The 27,025-nt window shown below is 40.3% G+C and overlaps 5 protein-coding genes across 7 annotated transcripts; 3 read left to right on the top strand and 2 right to left on the bottom strand.

The window, feature by feature from the left end:
* Nucleotides 1-2,250: 2,250 nt before the first annotated feature.
* LOC116256144 (molybdate transporter 1-like) lies at nucleotides 2,251-3,927 on the top strand. Its single transcript, XM_031632379.2, has one exon. It carries the CDS (start codon nucleotides 2,317-2,319, stop codon nucleotides 3,712-3,714), a length of 1,398 nt encoding a protein of 465 aa, XP_031488239.1. The 5' UTR covers nucleotides 2,251-2,316; the 3' UTR covers nucleotides 3,715-3,927.
* Nucleotides 3,928-5,267: 1,340 nt separating this feature from the next.
* Nucleotides 5,268-10,029, top strand: LOC116256145 (beta-glucuronosyltransferase GlcAT14A-like). Its single transcript, XM_031632380.2, has 4 exons — nucleotides 5,268-6,377; nucleotides 6,910-6,985; nucleotides 7,074-7,189; nucleotides 9,238-10,029. Exons 1-4 carry the CDS (start codon nucleotides 5,837-5,839, stop codon nucleotides 9,747-9,749), a joined length of 1,245 nt encoding a protein of 414 aa, XP_031488240.1. The 5' UTR covers nucleotides 5,268-5,836; the 3' UTR covers nucleotides 9,750-10,029.
* A 2,325-nt stretch (nucleotides 10,030-12,354) lies between these two features.
* LOC116256909 (uncharacterized) lies at nucleotides 12,355-16,877 on the bottom strand. Of its 3 annotated transcripts, XM_050078536.1 has the most exons (6): nucleotides 16,575-16,877; nucleotides 16,246-16,326; nucleotides 13,309-13,485; nucleotides 13,149-13,211; nucleotides 12,949-13,037; nucleotides 12,355-12,622 (listed from the first exon to the last, which is right to left on the bottom strand). In XM_050078536.1, exons 2-6 carry the CDS (start codon nucleotides 16,252-16,254, stop codon nucleotides 12,592-12,594), a joined length of 369 nt encoding a protein of 122 aa, XP_049934493.1. In that variant the 5' UTR covers nucleotides 16,255-16,326; nucleotides 16,575-16,877; the 3' UTR covers nucleotides 12,355-12,591. The 3 variants fall into 3 exon arrangements, with proteins under 3 accessions (XP_049934493.1, XP_049934494.1, XP_049934495.1); XM_050078537.1 differs by lacking the exon at nucleotides 16,246-16,326; XM_050078538.1 differs by lacking the exons at nucleotides 12,355-12,622; nucleotides 12,949-13,037 and having other exon boundaries at nucleotides 13,052-13,211.
* A 1,001-nt stretch (nucleotides 16,878-17,878) lies between these two features.
* LOC116256033 (protein TRIGALACTOSYLDIACYLGLYCEROL 2, chloroplastic) lies at nucleotides 17,879-22,508 on the top strand. Its single transcript, XM_031632169.2, has 6 exons — nucleotides 17,879-18,633; nucleotides 20,012-20,341; nucleotides 21,156-21,271; nucleotides 21,411-21,501; nucleotides 21,594-21,713; nucleotides 22,069-22,508. The coding sequence occupies exons 1-5, from the start codon at nucleotides 18,136-18,138 to the stop codon at nucleotides 21,684-21,686; spliced, it is 1,128 nt and encodes a 375-aa protein (XP_031488029.1). The 5' UTR covers nucleotides 17,879-18,135; the 3' UTR covers nucleotides 21,687-21,713; nucleotides 22,069-22,508.
* A 726-nt stretch (nucleotides 22,509-23,234) lies between these two features.
* Nucleotides 23,235-26,123, bottom strand: LOC116256034 (mitochondrial import inner membrane translocase subunit Tim9). The gene is made up of 2 exons (XM_031632170.2): nucleotides 25,965-26,123; nucleotides 23,235-23,732 (listed from the first exon to the last, which is right to left on the bottom strand). The coding sequence occupies exons 1-2, from the start codon at nucleotides 26,057-26,059 to the stop codon at nucleotides 23,546-23,548; spliced, it is 282 nt and encodes a 93-aa protein (XP_031488030.1). The 5' UTR covers nucleotides 26,060-26,123; the 3' UTR covers nucleotides 23,235-23,545.
* Nucleotides 26,124-27,025: the final 902 nt, after the last annotated feature.

The raw sequence follows: 27,025 nt of genomic DNA, 5'->3' as shown, positions 1-27,025 counted from the left end.
ACATTGTTAAGATACTATTGAGAAACACCCAGACATTAGTGTCAATTTCTTGGCTATTCATGTTCTTAGAAGGTGTTTTAGGTCCCAAAGCAGTCTAGAACGTGCTTATTCATGACAGGTATTTTTGTCTTTCAATCGGACTATTGAATGGATCGATATCGAGACAGATCCAATTGGGGAGCGTGTTTCGTACACGTGGCGCACAATCGGATCCCCGAGCACAAAGGGCCGTGTTCCGAGGCCCGAACATATAACTTGCATCGAAGGCAAAGTGGTGTTGCATGCAATTTCATTTGTCTTTGGCAAAACTTTTGTACACCTCTTCAAGACTCATCATCGCCTCTCCTTTAATCCTGCAAATGAGCTCACAACTATCGGCCATAAAGAAAGAAATATGTGGACAACTTGCACTAAATATGAGCCATTCTGATGGTTGATAGATGCCACACATAAAGTTATTTTATACTTTGCAAAGTCAGACAAACCAAAATTAATAAATACTATTTAATAGGGCCTTACTAAACAAATAAAGAATTTGCAAGTCAACCAAGAGGAGGGAAAGGGATGTAAATGGATTAGATACATTTTATTATAAATTCGATTTTGAAACTAACTGGATTTAGATTTGGTGCGATTTCACAGCCGAATTTCAACTCGACCTTGATATGTAATTAAGCTTCGGTAACAAAATCCAACCTAATTATGTTTAAACGTCATAACTTATGCCACTCGAATTTGACTCCGGTTTTAAAAATAGGTTTTGAATCTGAATTTGAATGTGGGTCCGATTACGTATAACTCAAATTTGGTGTTGGAGCAGTCACCGATTTGGATTTATTGAACTTTTACGATAGAGGTTGAACTTTAGTTGTAGAAATCTAGAGGCAGGTAAATAGAAAACTTTAGTTTCGAGAGTTTTGGAGTCATTGTGGAATTATAGTGCCAACATTAAAGCTTCGCTGAAGTTCCACTTCAACAGGCAAGACTTTAATGGTGGAAGACATTTTTTGCCTGTAAACTTCTCAATGGTTGGAACAAAAGTTTCTTGCAATCAAAGATAAATGAAAGGTAGAACTAAATATCCAGCAGTTTGAAACCCGATTATATATATATATATATAAAGGGAGAGAGAGAGAGAGAGAGAGAGAATATGTATATGTCTAGATCTAGTGCCCTCAAACAAGAGATTTTAATAAATGAGGGAGCTTCTCTCTTTCTTAAGCCCTACAAATCAACCTTGACCTGCAAGCTGCATGCCGCAAATCATCTGGCCGGCCGAATTTTGAGGAGGGGCGCTGGCGTCAGGCGACAGAAAGAAGCATCCCCCAACCCGGGGGAGGCAGGAGCAGAGTCAAGGTAGGAGCCTGGATAGATTGGACCCACCTTAATTTTCGTAAATTTTAAAAAATTTCACTTGTTTTATATAAAAATTTTAAAATATAATTTGCTTAAAAAATTTCTTGACTCTAACCCCTAAAGACATAGACAAAGAGATTTTTTAAAGTCTTCATTCAGTATATATTATTTATATAGAGTGACGCTTTGAAAGCCCTAAAGAATGATTTAAAAGGTTGGCTTTTATATGCCCACCAATTGACGGCGGGAGTGCACTGTAATTATTGAGAGTCGATTTAGTTCATCAATACGGCCATGATCTATGTCAGAACCTAAAAACTCCATTCTTATAAGTCCGTTTAATTCTTTTTTATCGGCATTGAATGCCCAATAATCTGGACGATTTTAAAGTCAGTGTTTACGGAATTTGACATTTTTGGCGATAAATTTTTTTTCTTTCTTGACGTGTGGTAGCAGAAACAATGGAGTCCCTACAACCTACGGAGTGATTCATGCATGCGTGAAACAAACACGGATACATTAACGCTTTCTTAGGGATATAGCGTAACTGATTAGATCAGGAGGAATTAAAATATCATCTAAACCCCCTTCTGGATGAAGTAGTGTGTGCTTGATTTGATCAAAACTGGATTGCCGATCTGGATTTGTCTTACCAGTTTGGATTATCCGTTATCTGGACCTGCCACGGGCACGGAGTCAGTCCAAATCTGATCCGGGTCCGACTCGGATCAGATACAACGAGGTCCACATTAAAAAAAATCAAAATCAGTTCCCTTTTGGGGAACTGAACTTGCTTAGAGACGCGAGATATCCACGTGGCGCAGCGAAAATCAATGGCTTGCTTTTTATGTTCGATTCGTCTTTGGCTCACCCTCACTCGATGCCACGGCCACCCCGATAATAAGTAGTTCTGAGAGGCCAGAATCCCGGCAAGCCTGCGACTTGATCAGAGCCACCGAAATGGCCGGAAAGGGCACCCCTCCTCCCTCCTCCCACCACGAAACGGCCATCACCCTGCCGGAAACACCCTCTTTCAGGCCTCCCTCTTACTCGTCGACCTTTCTTAAGACGCTGAAGGAGAACCTTGCCTTCCGCGCCCGGTGGGCGGAGATCAACGGCGCGATGGGCGACCTTGGCACCTTCATCCCCATCGTCATCTCCCTCACCCTCGTCAACGGTCTCGACCTCGGCACCACCCTCATCTTCACCGGCGTGTACAACGTCGTCACCGGCGCGCTCTTCGGCGTCCCCATGCCGGTCCAACCGATGAAGTCCATCGCCGCGGCGGCGATCGCCGAAGGCAAGTCCTTCGGCGTCCCGGAGATCATGGCCGCCGGGATCCTGACGTCCGCCGTCGTGTTCCTCCTCGGCGCCACCGGCCTCATGCGCCTGGTCTACCGCTACGTCCCCCTCCCCGTCGTCCGCGGCATCCAGCTCGCCCAGGGGCTCTCCTTCGCTCAATCCGCCGTCACGTACGTCAGGTACTCCCAGGACTTCTCCAAGGGGAAGTCTGGATCCCACCCCCGGCCATGGTTGGGTCTAGACGGCTTGATTTTAGCTCTCGTGGCCTTCGGCTTCCTCGTGGTCATTAGTTCCATCATCGACGCCCGGAATGCGGCGCCGGAGGAGGACGAAGAAGAAGCCAGATCGAGGCCGGCGTCAATCAGAGATAGGGTCATGAAATTTTTGGGGTACTTACCGTCGGCCGTCATCGTCTTCGTGCTGGGCGTGGTCCTCGCCATCGTCAGGAAGCCGAGCATCCTGAGCGACCTGAAAGCGGGTCCGTCTCATGCTCACGTGGTCAAAATCTCCTCGGAGAGTTGGAAACAAGGGTTCATCAAGGGCACGGTCCCTCAGCTGCCGTTGACCGTCCTGAACTCCGTCCTCGCCGTGTGCAAGCTCGGCGCCGACCTCTTCCCGGCTCGGGAGTTCACGGCCACCCGCATCTCCGTCAGCGTCGGCCTCATGAACCTCGTCGGCTGCTGGTTCGGGGCCATGCCCTGCTGCCACGGTGCCGGCGGCATGGCCGGCCAGTACAAGTTTGGGGGCAGGTCGGGCGCCTGCGTCGCGCTCCTGGGCTTGGTCAAGTTGGTGCTGGGCTTTGTCATCGGCAGTTCGCTTGTGGGCATACTGAGGGAGTTTCCGACGGGTCTGTTGGGCGTGCTGCTGTTCTTCGCCGGAACCGAGCTGGCCATGGCGGCCAGAGACATGGGCACTAAGCCGGAGTGGTTCGTGATGCTCGTGGTGACCGCCGTCTCCATGGTTGGGTCCTATGGCGCCGCTCTTGGGTTCGTGTGCGGGATGGTGGCCCATGTGCTGCTTAAAGTCAAAGATCTTCACCCACGCCGCCTAACCTAGCCAAGTCGGCCATGTTGTCCTTTTCCAACCTACGTTTAACTCTTCCTGGTGCTGGTGGGCTCGATTGGGCCCGCCTACTGTCAATTAAAGTTAAAAGTTGGTTAATAGCGTCTCGTTGACCAACTCGGTCTGTTGTGTTAATAATAATAAAAATGAAACCGTTGTGGCTTCTATACTCTCTATTGATAATTTCAATAAGCACAATACCATATACTCGAGAATGATACTATATTCTATTAACTTGTTTCCGCAAATATGCTCAAGTGGCAGCTAAATAATTGTGAGAATTAAGTCTCCTTACTTTTAAACCATGCAGGTGAAGTATTGGAACTTGTCTATAATGAAAATTAAAATTAAGGAATCGTATAATCTATTGCAAATAGAGGTAGAATGAACTCATGGTTACAAATTTATGAGCGAGGAGAAGCTGCTAAGCTTAAAATTTGTATAACCCCAGATCTAATTGGCCATGACGTTGAATTCTAAAGCTTTCTTGATATGAGATTGTAATGGTCAGCAAAGCGTCGTGGGAATGATTCCCGACAAAATGTTGAAAAGAGAATTTATTCCATGCTCTACAGCTACCATCTCTTCAGAACAAGGCTTACCCAACCAAAGTTATCATCTATTTAGTCAGTATTTTATGAGCACATTGAGCAAGTATCTAACCATTTTATGAGCTAAAAAATCCATTTACAACAATTGAAATACATACTTATATGGATTTGTATCTGGATCCGAATTTAACTAAAACTACCAAAGCTTCCATTTCACAGCAAATTCACATCTGGACACAAATCTGTCTGGATTTCAAAAGAAAAAAAATCTGATCATGCTCCTTCCTTCTAAATTAAGAGGATGGAAAATTGGACTATAAATAATACCAGGCCAAATCCATTTTCTGACCGATTCGGGTCAAATTTCATTTGAAAGAAAACAGAGTTGGGACCAATGACATGCTGAAAAATATTTGTCGATGGTAGAACTAACTAAAATCATGTTGCATCCAAAAAATTTGTGTAGAACAATTAAAACACAAACAATCGGATCTGAATCCAAACCCAGGGTCATGGAATTTAATAAAAGATTAAATCGTATGGTTTTGCAAAAGAATGACGGGAAACCCTCTTTCAATTCTCTTGTTTCACACGAGAAGGGGGCGGGAAGAGGATGATTTCCAGCATTTTCAAAAATAATTTAAAAAGAAAAATGGGGTTGACACTGCATGATTCCCCGTTCCACACCCCAACTCTCCCTTCCACCCATTCTCCCTCTCTATCCTCTCGATCTCTCCTCTCTTCAATGGATTTTTCTTCGGCCGAGGCTTTCATAGACTAAAACCATGGCTGATCGACGGCTCCATCAACCTTGGATCGCCTCCGCCTACCGGCACACCACCGTGGCAACCCAATTCCTCCTTCTCAGGCATTTATTCACTAATTTTCAGTTACTAGTTCCCCCCTTTTTTCCAAGGGTTTGATTGCCGGAATTTGAAGCGACCATCTCCGGCCACCGGCGAGACTGTCAGGCGCACGACACCAGGTAGCCAACACTAGAGCAGAACGCCGATGTTCGGTACTGTGTTCTACTTTGGTTTATTCTTCGTTTAGCATATATACATGTATAGTATAGGTTTTCCACCATAGCCAGAACATGGACCATCTCTGGTTTTCCCGGCAAAATGGCGCAGATGAGAGCCGGCGCCCACACCACACACCACCCGTTCTCTGTCTTCTCTTGTTTCCCCCTTTTTTTCCCTGAACAGGTGTGATGCTTAGACTGATCGACGTTGAGTGGCGTTTCTGTTATATCATGGAAAGAGGAGGGCCTTTATGGGGGAAATAGACCGCGAGATTAACAACCCCCGCCTTTTCTCTCCCGGTTTTCCCACCTAAAAAACAAACAACGTTTAAAAATCAACCGTGCTGCAACCACGACGAGGGAGGGACGTGCCTCTCCACCTCCCTTCCTCCATTTGCGAGGCCTCTGTTCTTGAATCTGGTAGTGGCTGCGAGTTTCTTCTTCCTTCAGTCTCAGAAGTCGACTCGACTCTATTCGATTGCGGTCTTTCACCTTTGTTCGATTGGCGTTTGTTTTTGGTTCCCCTTGTCTAGGGTTTCCGATGCATCGCGGCATTTTGACCGAGATGCTGAAGAAGAAGATATTTCCGTTCTCGGAGAAATGGGTAGTAATTTTGATCGGGTGCTCGGCCGTGGTGATTTCCTTGCTTTTCCTTGTTAATTTAGGCCGATGGGCACCGTCGGCGGCATCCGGCACCGGGGAGCCCGAGAAGTCGTCGGATTCAGGATTTCTGAGTACGCCGAGATTCGCGTACCTGATAACTGGGACGAAGGGGGACGGGCAGAGGGTGATGAGGTTGCTTCGGGCTGTTTATCACCCGAGGAACCTGTACCTACTCCACCTCGACCGGGAGGCGCCGGCGTCGGAGAGGCTGGATTTGGTGAGGGTGGTGAAATCAGAGGGGGTGTTTCGGAAGGCGGACAATGTGCGTGTTGTTGGGAAGCCCAATCGGATTACCTACATGGGACCGACGATGATCGCGTGTACGCTTCACGCGGTGGCCATCCTCATGAGGCAGAAGAGGGACTGGGATTGGTTCATCAACCTCAGCGCCTCGGATTACCCTCTGATGTCACAAGATGGTTAGTGCTGTTGATGAGATTAATAGATATACTTTTTGTTGGTTCTGTTTCGGCATCAGCATTTTGGGTGTTCTCAATTTATTGAAGTTTTTTTCCCTCTTAGTTTTGGATGTATATGTTTATTAATAATACGATTTTTCTTTTGTGGTTAATTAAACTCGTTATACTATTACTTACTGTCCGATGTATTCATCAGTCAAACATGTTTATGGTTGTGTTCGTCTGCTGCTTTTCTCTGGGCCTGGGGTCGTTGTTCATCTTGTCTTGCGTTTCTTTACTAGCTTTTAAGACAGATGTTATCAGTGGTGCGTCGATATGGCCTGGGTGTTTTTGATAAGTGTTGCCTTCTATTGCTGTCAGAAGAAATCGTTTCCTTCTGACATACAAGTTGTCACTTGTCAGGTATTTGGTGGCAACCTGCTTGCTCTTAGTTATGTTTTTCTTAGTTTCTCGTCAGGTATTAAAAGGACATAATTTTTTTAACCTTTAAAAAGCCTGTTACTGTTATTTATTTGTGCACTTGAATCGCCAGACCTGCTTCATGTTTTCTCCTACTTGCCCAGAGATCTGAACTTCATTGAGCACACAAGTAACATCGGATGGAAAGAGTAAGCTGCCTCCCTTGTCTTCTGATATTTGTTTTTGCTAGCATTATGAAACTATAGAAGTTATACATGATTGCATTTTCTCCTTCAGGCACCAAAGAGCAAGGCCGATCATTGTTGATCCTGGATTGTATCATTTGAACAAATCGGATATATTCTGGGCCACACAGCGCCGTATTATGCCTTCTTCTTTTAAACTATTTATGGGTAAGGCTCAAACTGATTTTTCTTTTTCTTCCATAACAAAGCTGAGGGTGGCCATGACAGGAATCAAACTGAAGATGTTTTTGGTACAAGATTAAATGAGACGATTACTCTAGCTTATTTATTAAACGTGAAAGTTGTCGTCTCCTTATGTCTGATGTGTAGCCTATTTCAAGGCTTTAAAATATATATGTATATATATATGTGTGTGTGTACATACATGGAAGTACACAGAGATCATCTTTCATCAAGATGACATGGGATGATGTCATCTATGGTTTTTGTCTGAAATCTTTGTCCCCATTCTTTAAGTTGTCTTGTTCAGCTCATGAGTTTCATTTTCATGTTATGTGCTCTAATGTCTTTTGTAGGAATCTCATTCTGACGTATAAGTGGCTCCTAGTAGCTTCAAAATCAACAGCTCATGATATCAGATTTTTCCTCACAAATTAGTTTTTTACCAAAGGGAAACATGCTTCCATTGCTAAGCTCTAGAAAATTTACCATGTTGAAAACTCCTGTGAGGTCTGATTCGGTCTCTAAGGCTTGTATTATTTTATATATGATCTGAAGTGAATCCTGCACAATTAGTTCTCTTTCTCACTCTCATGCGTGCATACACACACATGCACGCACACACACACACACACACCCATGCACGCACACATATCTAACTACATTATGACTGCTAAATGTGAGAACTGGTGACTTGGTCCAATAAAAAGGTATAAAAGGTGCATGATAGTGTGTCTGAAATATGTGCTTTGATGTTTTCACCCCATTTATGTGGACTGAAACTTTCAAGAAGATGCTTTATTTCTTTTAGAAATGGTTCTTTTACTGATGTTGTGTGGGTGTAGTATTACTTATAAGTTGGTGGAAGGTACAAAATGGAGAATTGGACAAGTATGTTAATTTATTGAGATCATGACCAGTTTGTATAAATTATCGTGACACTATTAAAAAAAAAACTGTCTCCTTCCATATTCTTTGAATGCGAGACACTTTCAAGGTATCAACTTTATTTGTGATGAATCTACATACTTGGATAATCCTGTATACACATACAATGTATTTATGCATATTGTGCATGTTCCATTTTCATTCCCATGCTTGATGCATATCATGGATAGATTTCTGACTGAAGATGACAGCTCTATTTGCCTAGTTTGTCATATCATACACGACTGCTGGATGGGCCAGACGTGGTAACTAAAAGAGAAGTGTGATGGCAATTGCATATTCCACCTTGGTGTTCTTTCCATTATTGTTAAGCTTTCAGCTGTAGCCTAACTGGATGCTCAGGTATTTTTTATAGGCAATCCAACTACGTAATGTCAACTGCCTTTGTGTTGTATCTGGCTGAGAGGGGATCATAGTTGTTCCTTTTGGTTTTTGCTTTTTGGTAGCAATATTCATTGCATGTGTAGAATAATGGCAGGGTACTCCTAGAGCACCATCTACCTTCTACCTTCTATCCTCAGTAATGTTGATTACCTTGCAGTGTAATTACGGGCTTCATTTAACAATGACTAGTCATCTAGTGATAAATTTATCACAGTAGATTGTTAATGCGGCAGGGATGGTAGGGATACCGAATAGGGTGAAATTAGTGAAAGGTGAAATTAGTGAAATTAACCCCTTAAGAACTTCATGTATTGTCTGTGCGGCAGGGATACTGGCTAGGGTGAATAATCCACCTATACCCTAGTCAACACCCTGCCTTCCCCTCCAAAAGGGAAAAGAGTTTCACGGTAATTGTTGCATCTAAATACGCCTTGCGTGGTGAGTTCTGTTTGTGATGCGTAGTATGTATTTACGTAAGAATTGTTTGTCCTGCTAAATATCAAACTGTGATTATAGGGAGTTATAAAGGATTATTGTTTGTGATAAAAGCGGTTAGTCGCTTTCTTCTTGTTTCCAAGACTCGATATGAAGGTTGCAATTGTTACACATTGATTTCACTGAGCGCATATTTATTTCCGGTGATCTTCCTCCAAATCTTCTCTTTGTTAAGCACTTAGTGTCAAGTGACTGTTGACTACATGTAGGATCGGCATGGGTGGTGCTTTCTCGATCGTTCATGGAGTTCTGCATATGGGGTTGGGATAACCTCCCTCGCACACTTCTTATGTACTATACAAACTTCCTGTCTTCGCCTGAAGGGTATTTCCACACGGTCATATGCAACTCAAAGTACCAGAACACCACACTCAACAGCGATCTCCATTACATTTTGTGGCATAATCCGCCTAGGCAACACCCTATATCCCTCTCTCTAAAACATTACGAGGGCATGGTGGAAAGTGGAGCACCCTTTGCACGCAAGTTCTTGAAGAACGATCCTGTTATCGACAAAATAGACGAGGAACTTCTGGGAAGAGCCAGAGGACGGTTCACACCTGGAGGATGGTGCACCGGAAGATCTGTGCTTGGTTCTAACCGCTGCTCCGTCCTTGTAAATCAAGACCTAATCAGACCTGGTTCTGGCTCCAAGAGGTTGGAAAAACTACTGCTAAAACTTTTAAGCCCTGAAAATTTCAGACCTCAACAATGTAAATAGCAGCTATCTAAGAGATATTCTGCTTGATGGTTCATCTATTCATGGCGGGTACAGCATGCTTGCCCCTGTACTATTTTTTTTAAGGGGATCTGAAGGATGCCATATAAGTGTTTAAATTGTTATCAGAGAAAATGGCTTCCGTTTTCTGCATTGTCATTCATCTACAGCTATAGGGGCTTTGTTGCCATCTCCATATCCAAGGCTCTAGTAACTGGCTCTTGATAATGTATTTTCCAATCTGCAGATTGCATTTTGTAAGGATTAGTATTTCAACCCTTTCTGAGCTTCTAAACTCCAATTACATATTCAAAATGGTTCAAAAGTCACTTGCTATATTTTTTTGGTATAGGAAACACATCCATGTGGCATAAAAAAATCAAAGACCTCTGCAGATTGTAAATTAAAAAGTAATTTATCGTATAATCTATTGCAAATGCAGGTAGAATGAAGTCATGACTTCATGGTTACAAATTTTCTGATACAAGAGCGAGAAGCTGCTATGCTTAAAATTTTTATCATCCTAGATATAATTGGCCATGACGTTGAATTCTAAAGCTTCCTGGATATGAGCTTCTGATAGACAGTGAAACATTGAATTTTTTTCCAATACCTTTTTAGGGTACCAATGCAAGTTAAAACATAAGAGGAGTGCCAATCTTAGACACCAGAAATAGCCTTGAACCCTAGAAGGAGGGTGGGCTTCCATCACTCGGGTGGTAGAAATAACCTCCCACTTACCAAAAAGTTCTAGACCATGAAGCACCCAATTTGGGCAACATAAACCTTAATTTCCTCTAAATCATTTATATTGAATTGAATTGGTTGTGAGAATATAATTTTTATGAAGCCATCATTTTATATTCTGTAAGGCAACAAGATTTATTGTTGACTTAAGAAGAGGAATGCCTATTCATGTATAATTTGGCATATGTTTGATTTTTGTTTATTAGTTGGTTAACTTGAGAAGAGTCGGATAATTTTTTTTAACAAAAAAATTATATGTTCAAGTGAAGGGAGGTAAAATAATTATTCTAAGAATATCATGCCCCAGAAAAATTCACAATTTCTTTTTTAAATCTTCCTGGCAACGTTAGCGATTATTTAAAGAAATATGCTTTAATTTGAGACAGCCAAAAGTAAGTGTTTCTCCATAATCAAACATATGTCCATAATATTCAAGTGCACAAATTTACGAGGAGCATAATCAATGAAATTAAATTTCCAATGATATTTCTGCATAAGATGGCAGCATAATTCAAAACATATCGGGCTTAAAGAAAAACCTCTAGCAGGTGCCCTTTATTTAAATTTATGATAGATCTGTGCAGTGCAAAGAATTTTGTAGACGGAGAACTTGAAACATCAAATGTGCGGCACAAGAAAAGCGGAAACTTGGACCCTTTTCGTGAGAGAAAATAAAATTTAGGCGCATCCTCAAAATTTCTCGACCTGGGTATAAATTGAGTCTCTTCCTCTCACACTGTCTTTCATTCTTTTACTGCAGACTGTTCATCTTTGTTCAATATTATTCGGGAAACAAAAGCATATACTTACGATGTTTGTGCAAGTATGGGTATTGATCGACAAAGAATGGAGGCAGATTAGGCTAGGTCTGAACCATTTGACGATTCCGTGACCAGGCAGATCACAGATTTATGCTTCTCTTTTTTCCTTTCTTTCTTTGTATGTTTTACCATGGATACGCATTCTCTCTTCTACTGGCCAATATTAGACATGCACATCGCTCTTGCTGGCATGCTTCGAAAGAGTTTCGTATTTGTTTGTGTTCTCTATCATTGAAGGGTGTCGTGGACATTATCTAATAATGAAAATTCCATATTTTGTAGTGACCTTGTAGGCAATGATCAAGAAGGGGTGATCTCATATGAAAGTGGCGAGTTGTAGAATATATCTTCCTTGTAAGAAGAGCATTCCATTTTTCTCTCTAGTTATTTGGTTTCACCTCTATTTCATGCAGACTTCATTTTTAATCACTACCGATTTTTCAAATATATTTAGAAAATTCCCGTATTCTTTTAGGTGATTAAGACATGTGGGCACGCTAATTAATTGATCATTCCGCCAATGCTAAATGTTCAAGTCCATGACTTACTTAAGGAGGCAACGAATCAACCAAGTTTCTTGCCCCAACTCATGCCATGCTTCTAGGGTAACCAACTTCGGTGGTGGTCAGAGAATCGTCTTCACGCCTTCCAGTGTGGGCCGGAGGATGTGCGGCGGGCGGACACTAGCGTTGCAAGTTCTTCACTTAGTCCATGGACGAGATCATCGACATGACCATGCCCAAAGCAACTCCCCTTATAGTTTCGTTTTAGGTCTCTTCCCTTGCCCCACCTGTATAAGTGAACCTCTTCTTGTCGTGCGTGCCTGACGATGATTCGGTAGGTTCGTGGTTTCTAAGAACATTAGCTCACTTATACCAAACCGTTTCACGCCTGCTGGATCTAACCATCATAAATTTTCATCCATGCATGTTCACACATTAATGGACTAGAATTTCGGCGAGCAAAATTTTTTTAGTCATCCGATCAATCAGAATTTCAGGAGTAATTTCACAATGTGCCCGTTTGAAAATTTCCTCGCCTTCTGAAATAACCACAAATCATTTTATTTCAAATATGATAATTCAACCTGAAAAATACAATGGATTCGTTTTCGTTGCACATTCCTATTGTGTAGGCCGCAATTTTCCATCATCGTCGACTCTTAAACAGCAACAAACATACGGCTTTTAGCAAAAACCTTATTAGTTAATCGCGACCAAAGGAAATACTGAAAGGTTGCTGGAATTGCTGCCACGCACTCAGTGATGATGGCGGAGTCACACAAAGTCATCTACCAGATCACCTAATCTGCAGCCCATTGAAGAACACAATAATATGCATTCGTAATCAACATTCATGGGAGGAACAACGAAGATTTCATTGGCTTTATGATTCCAAGTAATTGGAAAAGGCACGTGCCTGCGGAAAAATATGCCCACTTTCTTTCCTTGCACTTCAATATTTGCCACTTTTGATTCGATCTTGGAATGTAACAGCTCTGATTATTGGTCCATTGTTCCTAGAGTGGAAGCTTCTCTAAATGTTGAGATCGATCAAGATCTCACAAAATTCTATCAAATTCCAATGGGTTGAACCACAATTCTACTTGGTGCTCGGATATAAGACGGACTCACCTGTTACATCCTAAGTTTGGGCCATTCAGGTTTACACTGCCGACTCTTTTGAACCAAGTCCACCACCGAAGTCCAAGCTCCAGTTGTTGCTAACAAACAGTAGTGAGAGCAAAATTTATCCTTGAACAGCAAATGATTCAGAATTCTCTTTCTGAAGAAATCTACAAACCACAAAGTCAAGAAAGTTCCTATTTTCTCACTTTACCAAGCCGCTGTAGATGGTAGTTGATACTTCCCCATGACCGCTTACTGTTTTTACCACTCTGCAGAAGCAAACATTGAGATTAAGAGAATGATAGAGAGAGAGATAAAGAGAGTCCCTGTTTCTGCGCATCCTAGACTTCTAGTTTTTATTAATACCTGAGCATCCATGCATGTCTGCAAAAGTTCCTTCTGCCGCACACATTTATCATCATTGTTCTGATTAAGGGCCAAGCAGTTCAAGAATGCTAGCGTCTCTTTCATGCAAGGTTTTTGGGCCGCTGCAAATTTCTTTGGATTAATGTATAAACCTCCACTCTTTCGACCCATTGTTTTCTACATCAATGCAAAAAAGTGAGATCAGTAAAAAATCAGCAAAATAAAACTAATTGAATTATTATCGGATCAAAGAAACAAATCAAGTTGCAGGAGTAACAAAACCTCCATTCTCCGATTTAGCAAACCCATGGAACTAAAAAAAAAAACCTTTGAATCACCAATATGGCAATATCCACCACAAACATTAAAAACCTACCCAAACCCAACCATGACCAGACAGATGTTCACCCCTCCGCATGCACATATTTATCTACATTATATTCTAGCTTTTTACTAAGATTCTTCTGCTTTTGACGTATAATTTTGTCTCACAAATATATTTAGAGATTCATGCTTCTGAAAATTCAAGTGTGCAATGCTATGTATGTATCTGTGTACATATCTCTGCATACTTGCGTGTGTTTGTATGTGCATGTGAGGTTTTCCTAACCACTTTATATTAATGTTAGCAGCAATGAGCAGGATTAATAATAAGCTGCGTGACCCAGAATTGTTCCTAATGCCAGCCAACACCAGTTACACCACTTGGACCATGCCAGCAGCTCTCCAATAACTTCATGCCCCATTTATTTCTCTTCAATCAAGGAGACAAACAAATGAACTTAAACGGTCTATCGGTCTATGTAGGTTGCCAGCTGCTTGTGTAAAAAATTTAAAAAGTGTACGTTTCTTTCGATAGAGCTGAATGTCCAAAAATAAGGTCCAAAGAATTCACTCAGTAAACTTTTCAATGCTGAAGATGCATTGGTAAGTTCAAGTGCATTTAAAAAAATCTAGAGAATTTCTTAATGTGTCCTAAAGGCACTGAGACGTACCTGTACTATCCAAAACATAATCAATCCTACAATAAAACTGGACCTCTTCCAAACATGTTTACCATAGGAACAAGCAAAAAATTTTAAATCATATCTTGGTCAAATGCCATGCAGGCTTCCATGGCCACCTGCAATATTCAACAATGAACATGAAACGGGACATGAATATGGACAATTTCTTCCAATAAGTCTAGCCCACTATTTCTCAATCTCATTTTGTGGTGGAAAAAAATAGAGAAACGGATAACACCAATCAATCAACTCCAATGTGCCAGACCATTTGATGCAATATTTCTTTGCTCTGGTAAGCCAAATTGATTCTAAAATTACTTTAAGAAGAGAAGAGAAGACCGCGCCATGTGGAACTTCGCATCAAAATGTCCCCAAAAAGTGCATAATTCAAGTCATGCTCCAGAGGGGATCTCTCTTGGGTTAACTGACCAAAAATCCCCATCACTTGCTTGCTCAAACTAATTAGCAGCATTTTCAAGAACATAAAATCCAATAAAAATCTACACACCACGGCCAGTAATAATACGAAACCCTCAACTGAAATTTGAATAAACCATTTCTGCCGCAGCAACAGAGCATTAAAGTTGATGGACACTCGGACATCCAACAGAAAACGGTGGCTTCCATACCCACAATCCACGGAGACCCAACTATTGCATAGATTCTCTCCCTCCATTTCCAGATCTTGATTGAGAGCAAAACGACCGAGCGCAGAAGGGGAAACCAACGCATCCAACGAGACAAAATAGGAAATCAAACAGAGAAAGAAATAGGGAGTACCTGACAATCCCGGACAATAAAATTGCCGGAGGACGGTGATCGCTGGACGATTGCGGCGGCCGATTGGCAACCAGGCGACGGAGAAGTGTCCCCACGAGCTGGGTCGCAGTGGTACAAGACCCCTCACCCTAAACCGACCTTGAGATACCAGAAAGATCGGACTCGCTTGGAATGGAGGGAAATATCCGAGTTCGGTAGTCGGATATGGATTCAGTACTTCGTTTGCATAATCTTATGGGTAAATGTATAACCCGCTCCAAAACTCAGTAAGCTTGTACTTTTGAAAAAGATGGACATTTAATAACAAAAAAAAAAAAACTATATTGAAACATTTTCCCGAGTTTGATAACCTCAACTAAACAGTCCACGACTTTTTCTTTTTCTATTTGTGCTTCAATGAATGACTACTTGAAACATCAGATGTATTTAGAGGTCATATTCGAAAGACACATAATTGAACATCACCTTATATTAATAAGACTTATAGTTAGCAATTTAGCACATCTTGCCGCAAATTGCAAAAGGAGATTTTATGAGTATGGCTACCATATGTTTCACAAAGGTAAATTTCATACTAACAATACGTTTGATGTCCCAATTGTTTCGGTGGCCAACTACCTAAATTGTCAAATCCCTTCTAATCACGATCCAACTGCTATCTCTAGGATCTTATTCCTCATAACAACAATTTCACCTTCCCTCTTTCTTGTCATAACAGAGCCTCCTTACAGTTTCTGTTTCATATTATCCTAAAAGGGAGCAGATTCCAGGAGAAAGTGAATAGCAATCTCAATGCCAATGTACTCTGTTTTCTTATGTCGCATGAAGAAGAAGGAAAGAATGAAACACACTATCCTGTAACCTTTTCCTGTTTTCCCTCTCAAAAGAGTTCCCCTATGTCAAAATGGAACAGGCAAATGATCTTTGTGCAACAATTAAATCATCTCGATCATTCTGAGCTGAATGCCACTTCAGGGTGACTACAAGAAAAGCTAAGCCTAGAAGAATAAAACAGCACAAATTTAGATTACGCTTACTCATCACAGAAACGAACAGGGGTCGATGTTCAGTCCAAGAATACAAATGATGCTCTAAGAATTGTATCAACGAATTGAGAGAGATCAAACAACAAATAAAGACTTGTTGATACCTGTTGCATCAATTTTCTATAATAGCTTGTCAAATCTTGCACTGTCCCAACATTTTATAGAAATTTACCAACTTCAGCAACCTAACCATCACGAGAATAGAGGTGGTAGTTCGAAAATGGAAAGATCAGAAGCTCAATGTACGAGCTTGAAAAGAGGACTAATACAATAACGGAGAAACATGAGATTATATTGAACTCGAATTTATCGGGAAACAAGCAAGCAAGCCTCCAATCTCCCCCAATGCGAATCGGGGTGGGGAGAGAAAGAGAGATAGAACTGAAAACGAATTCATTCCAACGAAACAATGGATGTAAAAAGAGAGAGCGACCTGAAAGCCCTGCTCGCTGTGCGGAAGCGATGGGGTTGAGCAGCCGCCCGCGATCGTCCGTGAAATGTTTCGAAGATGGCGAGGGGTCGTATCTCTTGAGGTTGGCGAGCTCGTCCGGGCTCCGGTAGACCCGCCCTTCTTGGTACTGCTGGCGTTGTGGGTCGTCAAAGTCTTGCTGCTGGTGGTGGCAATGGTAGAACTTGAGGGAAACCCAGGCAAGAAGGAGGAAGCAGAGCAGGAGAAACGGGAAGGCGACGGGGGCCCGACGCGAGAGTGCGTGCCCTAACGGGCAAAAAAAAAAGAAAAATCCGGAAACATATTTTCACTTTTCGCGGCGGAAATATGTTTTATGAAAAAAATTTCCTCAAAATTTTTTTTTCAAGTTTGCTCATGCTGGGCTGAAATATTTTTAAAAATTTCAAACTTTTTTCTTGTTGCATATCTTCTTCATCCTCATAAAATCTTAAAAACCCATAAGATGTTGTTTGTTTATTATAATATTCCATGTTCACCTTGTTTGTTATAATATTTTACCATCTAAGATGAAATGTCATAAATTTAGGCTAAAGAATTGATTTTCCAAAAATAAACCAGCGACGATATGCTAGCCCAACTAACTATGCAGTTGATCAAATGTTTTTTTGTAAAAATCTAGTCTACACTATACATCACATAGGATTCTCAATGTTTTTGGGTGTTGATTCCTATATTTTACGTTACACGTTGAGTACATAACAGCTTTTGTGCAATCTATGAATTATTATACAAGTAACATTACGGGGAGGCTTGCAATATTAATATGTGATTAGCGTCCAATATTAATATGTGCCGCTTATTGTGAATGGCAAATGTTACACGAGGAAATGGAATCAGCATAATGATATTTTTTTCAAAACAGTTCTTACCTTATTAGTATATTTTCAAAGTTGTCTTTCACTTTTGCTACTTTTCAAATACAGCCTTGAGAGAACAAAACAAAACAAGATTGTTTGTTACGGCCTTCTACCCAATGGTGGAAGGTCATGACAACCAAGTAGCTTTTAAATTAAAATATTTAGCTATTAGCAACTGAAAATATATAAAAAAAAAAAACTCAATAAAATAAAGCCTAAGTAGTTCTTAAATATTTAATGATTAGTATTTATAAATTTTCAAAAAAGAAAATGATAATGGCCCCCTCGCGGAAGAACACTTAGAAAGCGTGGAGTGGTTTGGAATAACAGATCTGTGAAAAGCAAGCGATCGCCAAGAAAGAACACGTTTTTCTCGATTTCTGATTTTATTATTGAGCAAATCTGACCCGAACCGGTGCCTCTTGTGCTGGTCGAGGATCCATCGCCCGAGCTCGATACACCGGTTCCACAGAAAACCCCCGGGAATTCCCGCTTCTATCGCCCGATCCTGCTCAGCGTTCTTCTTTTTGCGCCATCCTCCGTCCTCTGCCAGCACTCGGCAATCAACTCTCTCTCTCTGTGCTGTAAACCCTAGGAAGCTTTCCATGGAAGCCATTCCAGCTTCTCCCTCTCGTAGATTGTAATTTTCTCTTTTTTCGTCGAAAGAGATGGCGGGAGTTTCCTGGTTGCAGATCCATGGTTGCGGGACTCGCCTACCTCGCCTAGACTCCGCTACCTACCTCTCCCCTCCCATTCCGAAACGCCGCAAAGATGCGAGGGTTGTGAGGATCCGGGCGAGTTCATCTTCGGAGGAGGACCGGAGCTCCGGCGGCGGGAGGAACCCGCTGTCTCTGGTTCTGGATGTCCCCAGGGCCATCTGGAGGCAGACGCTGCGTCCGTTGGGTGATTTTGGTTTTGGGAGGAGGAGCGTCTGGGAAGGAGGTGTTGGGTTGTTTGTCGTATCGGGGACGGTGCTCCTTGCCCTCTCTCTGGCCTGGTTGAAGGGTTTCCGATTGAGGTCTAGCTTGAAAAAATATGAAGCAGTATTCGAGTTCTCTCAGGCGTGCGGGATATGCACCGGGACCCCCGTGAGAATCAGGGGGGTCAATGTGGGTACTGTTGTTAAAGTTAATCCTTCGTTGAAGAGTATCGACGCCGTTGTCGAGGTAAGGAATTGTCATCTTTCCCTCCTCTTTGTTTGTTGAATTGCATTCTGCTCTTAGTGTGGTTTAGATTTTTACTGCTCACAAGCTTGTCATCCGTTGTCCAATCCTGTTATGCTTCTTCGGGCATCAGTTTTATCTTCGAGCCATTGGTTTTCAGTTGTGATTTGTTAAGTACAGGAATTAGTCCTACAGCATGCAAGAAGCACATTTACAGCGTCTATCGACTAGAGAATTTTATTTTTCTTCCAAATTATCCGGTAAGAAATGTTTGAGCTCGGATGAGCGTAAGGTATATATGATGGTGAAAATGGATCCCGCAAACATACCTTGGGATTTTACTTGGTTGGAAAGCACTATAAAAAGCGTGCAGAAAAACAGCATATTTCATGAATCATGAGTAAAAAGAAGATGAGAGATTGGGCAAGAATTCGGTTAAAAATGGGCGTTGTTGAGGACGGGGATTGAACTGAGGTAGATTTTTACTAGATGTTTTCCTGCTTTGTTGTGGTCCGAAATGCATGTGCTTCTGGGTTTTAAACCCAAAAACTTGGGGTTATTATATCTAGGAGGTAAAAGATGCTGGGTATGTTTACATCGAGAAGATGCATGAACATTTGACCTTTTGTGCTTCAGGTGAAGTTTCTCATATAGACGCATCTTGCATCAGGTTATCAAGGGTTTCCTGGTAAGTTCAAATATGAACCCTTTAACAAATTAATTCCAAATTAAAGGATTCCGGTAAAGTTGGGACTGGTTATATAACTACTTTATATATATTATCTTGGGAATAATAATGTATTTGACTATCATGGTGTTACTGGTTTCGTGCTTTATCTAAGTTAAGAAGTTTCGAACACACCAACTTGTAACTTTTTGTGTCACTTTCTGAAACCATCCTTTACCAGAACATCAGTCTGCCGTGGCTCAATAACGTTAATTGCCTTTCAAATTGATTCAAGCCATATGGTTAAATTAATGCCACATCCTGGAGGACTCTCTTAATCATTCATATTTTTTTCTGCATATCTTTTTGAACTGCAAATTTATAATGGGTCTTGAAGTCCTACAAAAAATGGGAACATATATGTTCTGTCTGTGTAAGGGATGCGCCTACTTTCAATGCCATTTACCCCGGAAATGAAAAGGTTACCCCTTTGAAAAGGTTTAACATCTTCTATAACATATTAAAGCCATTGAATCAGTACTTTGGTTTGAGAAACGTTGATATGAAATCATCCTATCTCTGTTGTGTGTCATATTACAAATCAATTGTTATATGACAAAGTTGTTGTTTAGAAAGGGTTCGTGCCTGTAGTCTGACTCAACTTGTGGTTTATTATTAAATGACTTTGGCATTGTGTACTGTGACCTAGTCCAGGTTGATGATGAGAAAACTGTCATACCTAGAAATTCCTTGGTTGAGGTAAACCAGTCTGGTCTTCTTATGGAGACGATGATTGATATTACACCACGAGATCCAATCCCAACTCCAACAGTTGGTCCCCTTGATCCAGATTGTGACAAAGAAGGGCTGATTGTATGTGATCGTCAGAGACTAAAGGGAGGACAAGGGGTGAGCTTGGACACATTGGTTGGAATATTTATCCGCCTGGGGCAAGAGATGGAAGAAATTGGTGTATCCAATACATACAAGTTGGCGGAAAAAGTCTCAATCGCCATTGAGGAAGCAAAGCCACTACTTGCAAAGGTATGTATGTATGTATGTCTGTCTTGCTTTGGAGTTTTCTGTTGTATCTTTATTAACTACAAGTTATTAAGTTCTCTCGCTTTTGATGGTACGGTTCTAGACAAATTTCAGCTGCTAGTTTATCTGTTAGTCAATCATGATCAAAGTTTATTTGTTCACTGGTGGGTAACCTATGTCACATAGGTATGAGTACGGCGTTTTCGCCAATCTTGGTACGGCGATAGTTATATATTTTTAATTAATTATATACATGAAATCAGCAAAAGAAGTAACATAAATATAAGAAACAGATGCCATTTTTGCCGTAAATATGTTGGTAAGGAAGAAGGAGGAAGAGGCATCAGGAGGAAGAAGGAAGAAGGAGGAAAACAATATTCTTAATCACAGAACCGTACCACCGTACCAGTACGAAACCCACGTACCCATGTGACATTGTGGGTAACAGTAACTCACAGTCGACATGTTAAACAATGTGATTCAACATTCCTATAAATCAATATGTGATCATTTTGCATATGCAAAATGTGTATCCTCTGGAGAGGTTTTACATGGAAAATGGATATCCAATGGGAAACTTGGAAAATTACTTTTTCGAATTCTGAAGTCATACAAATTTATGTTTGCCAAATGTGCTTCCACACCATGCTCATCATGAGAAGAGCATTTGTTGGCTGTTTTGTTATGGTAGTTCAGATTATCACTTTCTGGTTCAAGTTTGTCTCGCTTGAATCCCATCATTCAAGCATGTACCTAGCCACTTGTGCAGAATCACTTGTTGATGCTAATATCTCTTTTCCATCTAGTGATATCACAGATGGAGGCCATGGCTGAAGATGTTCAACCTTTGTTGACCAAGGTTCATGATGGTGATCTACTCAAGAATGTAGAAAATTTGACCAGATCCCTGGCTGAAGCTAGTGAGGATCTTAGGTAAGATACCATGATATGGTTCTGCCACATACAACCTTTGTCATCTTCTTATTATCAAAACCATGATGGTTAATAGAGTAAGAGTAGAGAAATGGCTGCATAGATATATGAAACAATTAACGTGATGCTTTTCCTACAGGCTGGTGCATTCTTCCATTTTGACTCCTGAAAACACAGAGCTTCTTCGCCAGTCCATTGCTACTCTTATATTCACTTTGAAGAACATTGAGGTCATTTTAGCATTTGTGCAGACCTTTCTTCTTTTTGATCCGATACATTGTTTTGGTTATTTCTTAATTCATAGAGACCACTGGTTCTGCAGAGTATAACGTCTGATATTTCTGGCTTTACTGGTGATGAGGCAACCAGGCGTAACCTTAAATTGCTCATTAGATCACTTAGTCGTCTTCTATAACAACAAGGACTTGTGTATCTCCAGCAGGTGAGTCCATAGCGGTTACGATTTTTATTTGTTATTAGTTTTTACTAATTGTGTTTGAAGAGATAATCTGAAAGTTCATATTAGATGTAGCTGAAAGTTCATATTAGATGTAGCAGTGCTGCATATAAATGCCATAGATATCTGGTTTAGACTTGAATGGTTATTTGTAGCTCATATTCGCGTCAGTTAGTAGCTATTGATACTTGACTTTATGGATGTCTTTGACTCCATCCAAGTTGCCATACCCTGAAGACGGTCTCATGTCTTAATGTCTTTTTGCTTTCGTGCTAATTTACGGTTTCAAATATGGACATCTTTGGGGAATGTTGCTTAATGGTCTTGATGCCCTTAACAGATCAGATGAATGGAGCATTTTTTTTTCCACAAGTGAATTCTGTCAGCAGCGTGCCCCTTGTGCAAGGGAATGGAGGAAAGAAAAAGGCAAAAGGTGGCCCACCTCCCAAAAGCAAGAGGAAGAACGTATATTTCCTGTTTCCGCCACATTTCTTCTCTCCATTGATGACTATTAGTTCAAAAAAATGAGGTTGCTGAGGGAAACCAAATTCTGTTCAGAATTAAATGGTATGACTGCATGGTCGAAATCTGTTTAGGATTGATAAGAGTTTGCTTGGTGTTGCATTCTCTATTTCATTATTTGTTACATACCCACTCCGGAAGCTAGAAAAACGATACGATTTATTCATGTAGGCCTGTTTCTGTATAGGTCAAAACATGATGTGAATAGCTGGTTTTATCAGCCTGAAGATTAGCATCTATTTTTGGTTGCTTGTTTAACTTTCTTGTGTTCAAGTCGTGCAATGAATTCTTTTGCGTACCATCTGAGTGGTAATAAGAGATAGAGCTATACATAGATTACAACTAAGGTTTTCCAGAAACCAGAATCATGCGTGTAGGCAGGCAAGCTTCTTGAGTTTCAAGGGTCAGTTACCCTATTATTTCAGTAAATATATAGAGATGAAGCAGAAAAGATACGTTATTAACTGAAATTTCTAATCCCCGTGTACAATTACATATTAAAAATAAAAATTATACATCACATATGGGCCAGAACGATATGCGCTCAAACACTTTCTTTGAGAGCAAGGAAGCATATTTTATCTGTTTGGAGGTGCTGAAAGTATCAGTCCGTTGTTTACGAGAGTTCTTTTCCTTTTCGATCAGCAAACTAGGGTTTGGTAGATCCCTATTATTGTAGTAAACAAGCTTAACGAGTGGTCTTCCAAAACAGAGATCAGCCAAATAATAAAGTTCATACCTGACCTAATCCTTCAATGGGGATAAGGGATTATCTGTAAAAACGTTTAGGTATACCCAGCAGGTTAAGAAACGACAGTGCACGGATCCAAGCTAGTGATTCTTCACGGCTTTATGACACAACCACCAACAATAGGGTAATCACCGAGAAAGCCGTTCACATTCCTCTTCATGTTTCTTTCTTTTTTTCATGGTTGTTGTTTACCCAAAAACAGAAAAAAACGTTATTGCCTGGAACTTCAAATCTGAAAATACAAAATCAAGAGCAATCTCTTGCATGAAACTAATACAGGAAAATCCCATCAAAAGATCAGTTCACATGAATTGCCATAACATTCGCAGCAGCGCAAGTTTATATCGTAGTAAAAGAAAAGAAATCTGCATTGGTAGAAATGTGGCCTCTCACGCCCTTTATGAGCAAGATCAGTCTAATCATTACTGGGACATCTTCCAACTTTAATGATTTAGATTCCTCTCAAAAGGAGAGGCAGAAAATCACATTTGGACAGAAAAACATGTCTAACCAGAAAATAGAAGTTCTCAAAAAATCAAGCAGCTTAATCTGGCGTTGCCGTGCCTTGGTTAAGCTCTGCAAACCTCAACCCAACACGCATCGAATGTTTCAAGAACTTCTCCGCGCACCGGCGAACACATGTCTCTTCCTGCTTATCAAGAGACTTGCGCCGAAAAGTGTCCACACAATCCTTGAAGCATCTTTCCACCAAGGTATTATACATTCTCAGACTGCAGCAAAAGGTCAGCTTCCTCAGAACTCAATAACATTTAGGACAGGAAAGAACACGCAAGACTTTATTATAATATATGTTTAAGACGACTACAAATATATCAAGCACAATTCCATATATATTTGGGAAGAGTAATGGTTTTATCTTTTTATGTATGAGTGTGAAAGTGCCAAAAAGGTAAATCTAGTTCCCACAACCCCACTTATGGCACGCTCTCTTAGCACAAGGCCAAAATATGGAGACACATTTCCGTGTGAGAGTTAGAAATAAACGGCTCTCATCAATAAGGACAGAGACAAGAAAAATAACACTGCCACGAAACTACGAGATTTTTAAACCTAAATGCTGTCAGAACAGTTAGTTGCTGCCAGAGGTTTGTGTCAGATTAAACCAGTTTCTTCTCTGATCAAGTATGGCTAGTTTATAGCATGGAATGGTAAAGATAAAGGTTGGCAGCTGATTTAGATTATTAGTGTATTACTATAGATTATAGTTATGCAGCGCTCTAAAGCTATCAGAAGAAACTGATTTAATTCACGACAGATATATGTTACATGTATAGGTCACTTTCCATTCACTATGAAGTGTATGCGGTAAACATCCAGGCATTAATAGATTAAACAACTACCTAACATAAACACGCCATCACTCAGAACGAGCAGGTGCGGTACAACGTATATTTCCTTGCCAAGAATGTTTGCATATAAAACTGGGGAATGTCATTCATTCTATCATATGGAAATTGTAAAGGCCTTCTTTTCCAAATCTATACTACTATTATGTGATGCCCCAACAAGCATCTTAAAGTGACAAAACCAGAGCTAACAGAGTGGGAAAAGAAAATCGGAAGCAGTATGAAAATCAAACCGGAAAAGTGGCCATTTCAAAACTTCAACGGACTGGGAAAGCAAAAAATGAGTAGGAAACGACGGGAAGAAGTTAGAAGTGGTTTACAGGATCATTCAAAAATGCCAACAATGTAAAGACATGACCTCCAAGGCCAGCCGGATGAAAATTTGACATGGGACTGGGGATTCTTATGACTGAAAATCGGGCTCATTTTTGAAATCAGAATTGCTGTTAGAATGCACTTACCGAGTCCTAGGAAATGGGATCCTCTCTTGCTCAAAGTGATCGAGGTGACATACGAAAAATTCTGCTTCGAAGTCTAAAGCACTTGATAATCGAAGATATCAATGTCAAATAGTAGTAATATTAAAGAAAATGTTATTCCTCGCAGTTAATTTACTTCAGAAACATCAACTGTTTCAGAATTTATAAGGGAATCCACTTTTTGATTCCTAAGAATTGGGATTCTTGCTCAAAGTGATCCAGGTGACTACGAAAAATTCTGCTTCGAAGTCTAAAGCTCTTAAAAGTCAGAAACATCAATACCAAATAGTCGTAATACTAAAAAACGTTGTTATTCCTTGCAGTTAATTCACTGCAGAAGCATCAATCTTTCAAAATTTAGGCGGGCAACATTGTCACGGAACCCGATGGAAAGCTTCCCATGCTATAGCCAAAGGAACACATTTCATGAACACACCAACCCATCCACATTGGCATGATATCTTTTCCTCGGCAATTGATCAGTGAAATAGCTCACTTGAGGACTAGGAAACAAGTAGGCAAGTTCATACAACCGGTTCAATGTTAACCATAATCTCCCCACCAAAGTGTTGATGAAAAAAACATTTAGAGGTTTGCAGTCACACCAAAAAAAAAAAAACGAAAAAAAGAAAAATCCATTTTCTTATCGGAAATGCTTCCGCATCTGTGTCCACAATATACGTAGACCAAAAATGGGACGTAGACTAGACTTGTTTACCCAAGCACGGACACGGAGAACTGAAGATGGTTCAAAAAGAATAAAAAGAAAATCACTAACGCAGAAAATCTCGAGCAACAAAAAACCTCTTAGAACTCGGAAAGAAAGGAAAATTCAAACAAGAGAAAGACTAACAAGCACAATTGCTGGAGATATGGGCACGATAGAGAACACATTCGACCTTCAATTTCTCGCCAAATGAAATCCCAAAATCCCCAAAAAAACGAATACCCAATTTCGCATTTATCAACAGGAATAGAGAAACAATGAAAGTACGAGAAATGTTACAACCAACAAACACGACCGAAAATACGGAATGAGGACAGAAAAAGGGAACCGCAAAGAAGAAGAAACCTTATTAGCTAAAGAAACCACGGAAAGGAAAAAGAACGCAATAACCTGTCGCGGATCTGAAGTTGGTCGATCATGGCTGCCATCTTCAGCTTATCTTCCTCGGGAAGAGAATCAAGATCTCCAAGCATACTCTTGTCCATGGTGCTCCCTTCGTTCCTTCACAGGGTTTTAGCCCAGAGTGACCCAAGCCTGTGTCCAAACCCTAAAGTTATAAAGCAGGTGGTATGAAATGGATTGGATACGATCGGATCGTGGCTGATCCGAATGTAAATGAAAGCTTATTAAGGAAGTTCAAATTCCATGTTTTTCTCAATTTCTTTTGCAAATCAGTGACCAAGATGCTTGTTTAATACAATGCAAAATATCCAAAAACCAGATTATAAGTGTTCGGATCAGGATCAAGGATTTTGTTAAAATCTAATCCACCTAATTCAACTTTGATTCGACCTCTCATCCATTCTGTTGCCTTGAATACAATCCATTTGCAACTCTACCCAAAATTGTATCATCGAGCATGCAAAGTTTCAAATTAGGTTCTAATCGAATTTTCCTTACATCATTTCTAATTAAATATTGAAAGAGATTTTTTAACAATGAGGTAAATAAGGAGAGATATGTATTGCTTGCAAGAGATTCGTGATGTTCATTGCGCTGTATTGATTTTTTCTACTATGAATTCTATATGAATAATTTGGTAAGCTCTTTGATGCTTGAAGGAATTGACCAGCCTGAAGGCATGCATCAGTAATCATCTACTAATCTGCATAACTTCATGATGATGGAAATAAATTATGATTTTTTTAGGAGAAAGTAAGTGTCTATAATATATATATATATATATATATATATATATATATATATATATATATATATATATATATATATATATATATATATATATATATATATATATATATATATATATATATATATATATATATATATATATATATATATATGATGATGATGATGATGAAAGTTGCTAAAACCCAGACCTCCTGACCATCTGGGTAAGAGCAAAAACAAAACCTATTGAAATTAATTATTATTATTTTTTTTGAAATCTGACTTCATTACTTAAATAATATTTTTCTAATAATTAAGAA

Source organism: Nymphaea colorata, chromosome 6 (genome assembly GCF_008831285.2).
Source record: "Nymphaea colorata isolate Beijing-Zhang1983 chromosome 6, ASM883128v2, whole genome shotgun sequence".
NCBI lineage: Eukaryota > Viridiplantae > Streptophyta > Magnoliopsida > Nymphaeales > Nymphaeaceae > Nymphaea > Nymphaea colorata.
Note: the sequence above shows the minus strand (reverse complement) of the source record. Positions and strands in the feature narration are given on the sequence as shown.

Bases quoted from the DNA above. Each gene is read 5' to 3' on its own strand.
- LOC116256033 (XM_031632169.2), top strand. From the start codon at position 18,136: ATGGCGGGAGTTTCCTGGTTGCAGATCCATGGTTGCGGGACTCGCCTA. The intron at 21,272-21,410 runs GTAAGATACCAT...CTTTTCCTACAG, and splicing joins GAAGCTAGTGAGGATCTTAG to GCTGGTGCATTCTTCCATTT. The intron at 21,502-21,593 runs GTCATTTTAGCA...CTGGTTCTGCAG, and splicing joins TCACTTTGAAGAACATTGAG to AGTATAACGTCTGATATTTC.
- LOC116256909 (XM_050078536.1), bottom strand. The intron at 13,212-13,308 runs GTATTAATAAAA...TTGCTTCTGCAG, and splicing joins AGACATGCATGGATGCTCAG to AGTGGTAAAAACAGTAAGCG. The intron at 13,038-13,148 runs GTGAGAAAATAG...ACTGTTTGTTAG, and splicing joins ATCTACAGCGGCTTGGTAAA to CAACAACTGGAGCTTGGACT.
- LOC116256144 (XM_031632379.2), top strand. From the start codon at position 2,317: ATGGCCGGAAAGGGCACCCCTCCTCCCTCCTCCCACCACGAAACGGCC.
- LOC116256145 (XM_031632380.2), top strand. From the start codon at position 5,837: ATGCATCGCGGCATTTTGACCGAGATGCTGAAGAAGAAGATATTTCCG. The intron at 6,378-6,909 runs GTTAGTGCTGTT...TTGAATCGCCAG, and splicing joins CCCTCTGATGTCACAAGATG to ACCTGCTTCATGTTTTCTCC. The intron at 7,190-9,237 runs GTAAGGCTCAAA...GACTACATGTAG, and splicing joins TTCTTTTAAACTATTTATGG to GATCGGCATGGGTGGTGCTT.
- LOC116256034 (XM_031632170.2), bottom strand. From the start codon at position 26,059: ATGGACAAGAGTATGCTTGGAGATCTTGATTCTCTTCCCGAGGAAGAT. The intron at 23,733-25,964 runs GTTATTGCGTTC...CTTTTGCTGCAG, and splicing joins CAACTTCAGATCCGCGACAG to TCTGAGAATGTATAATACCT.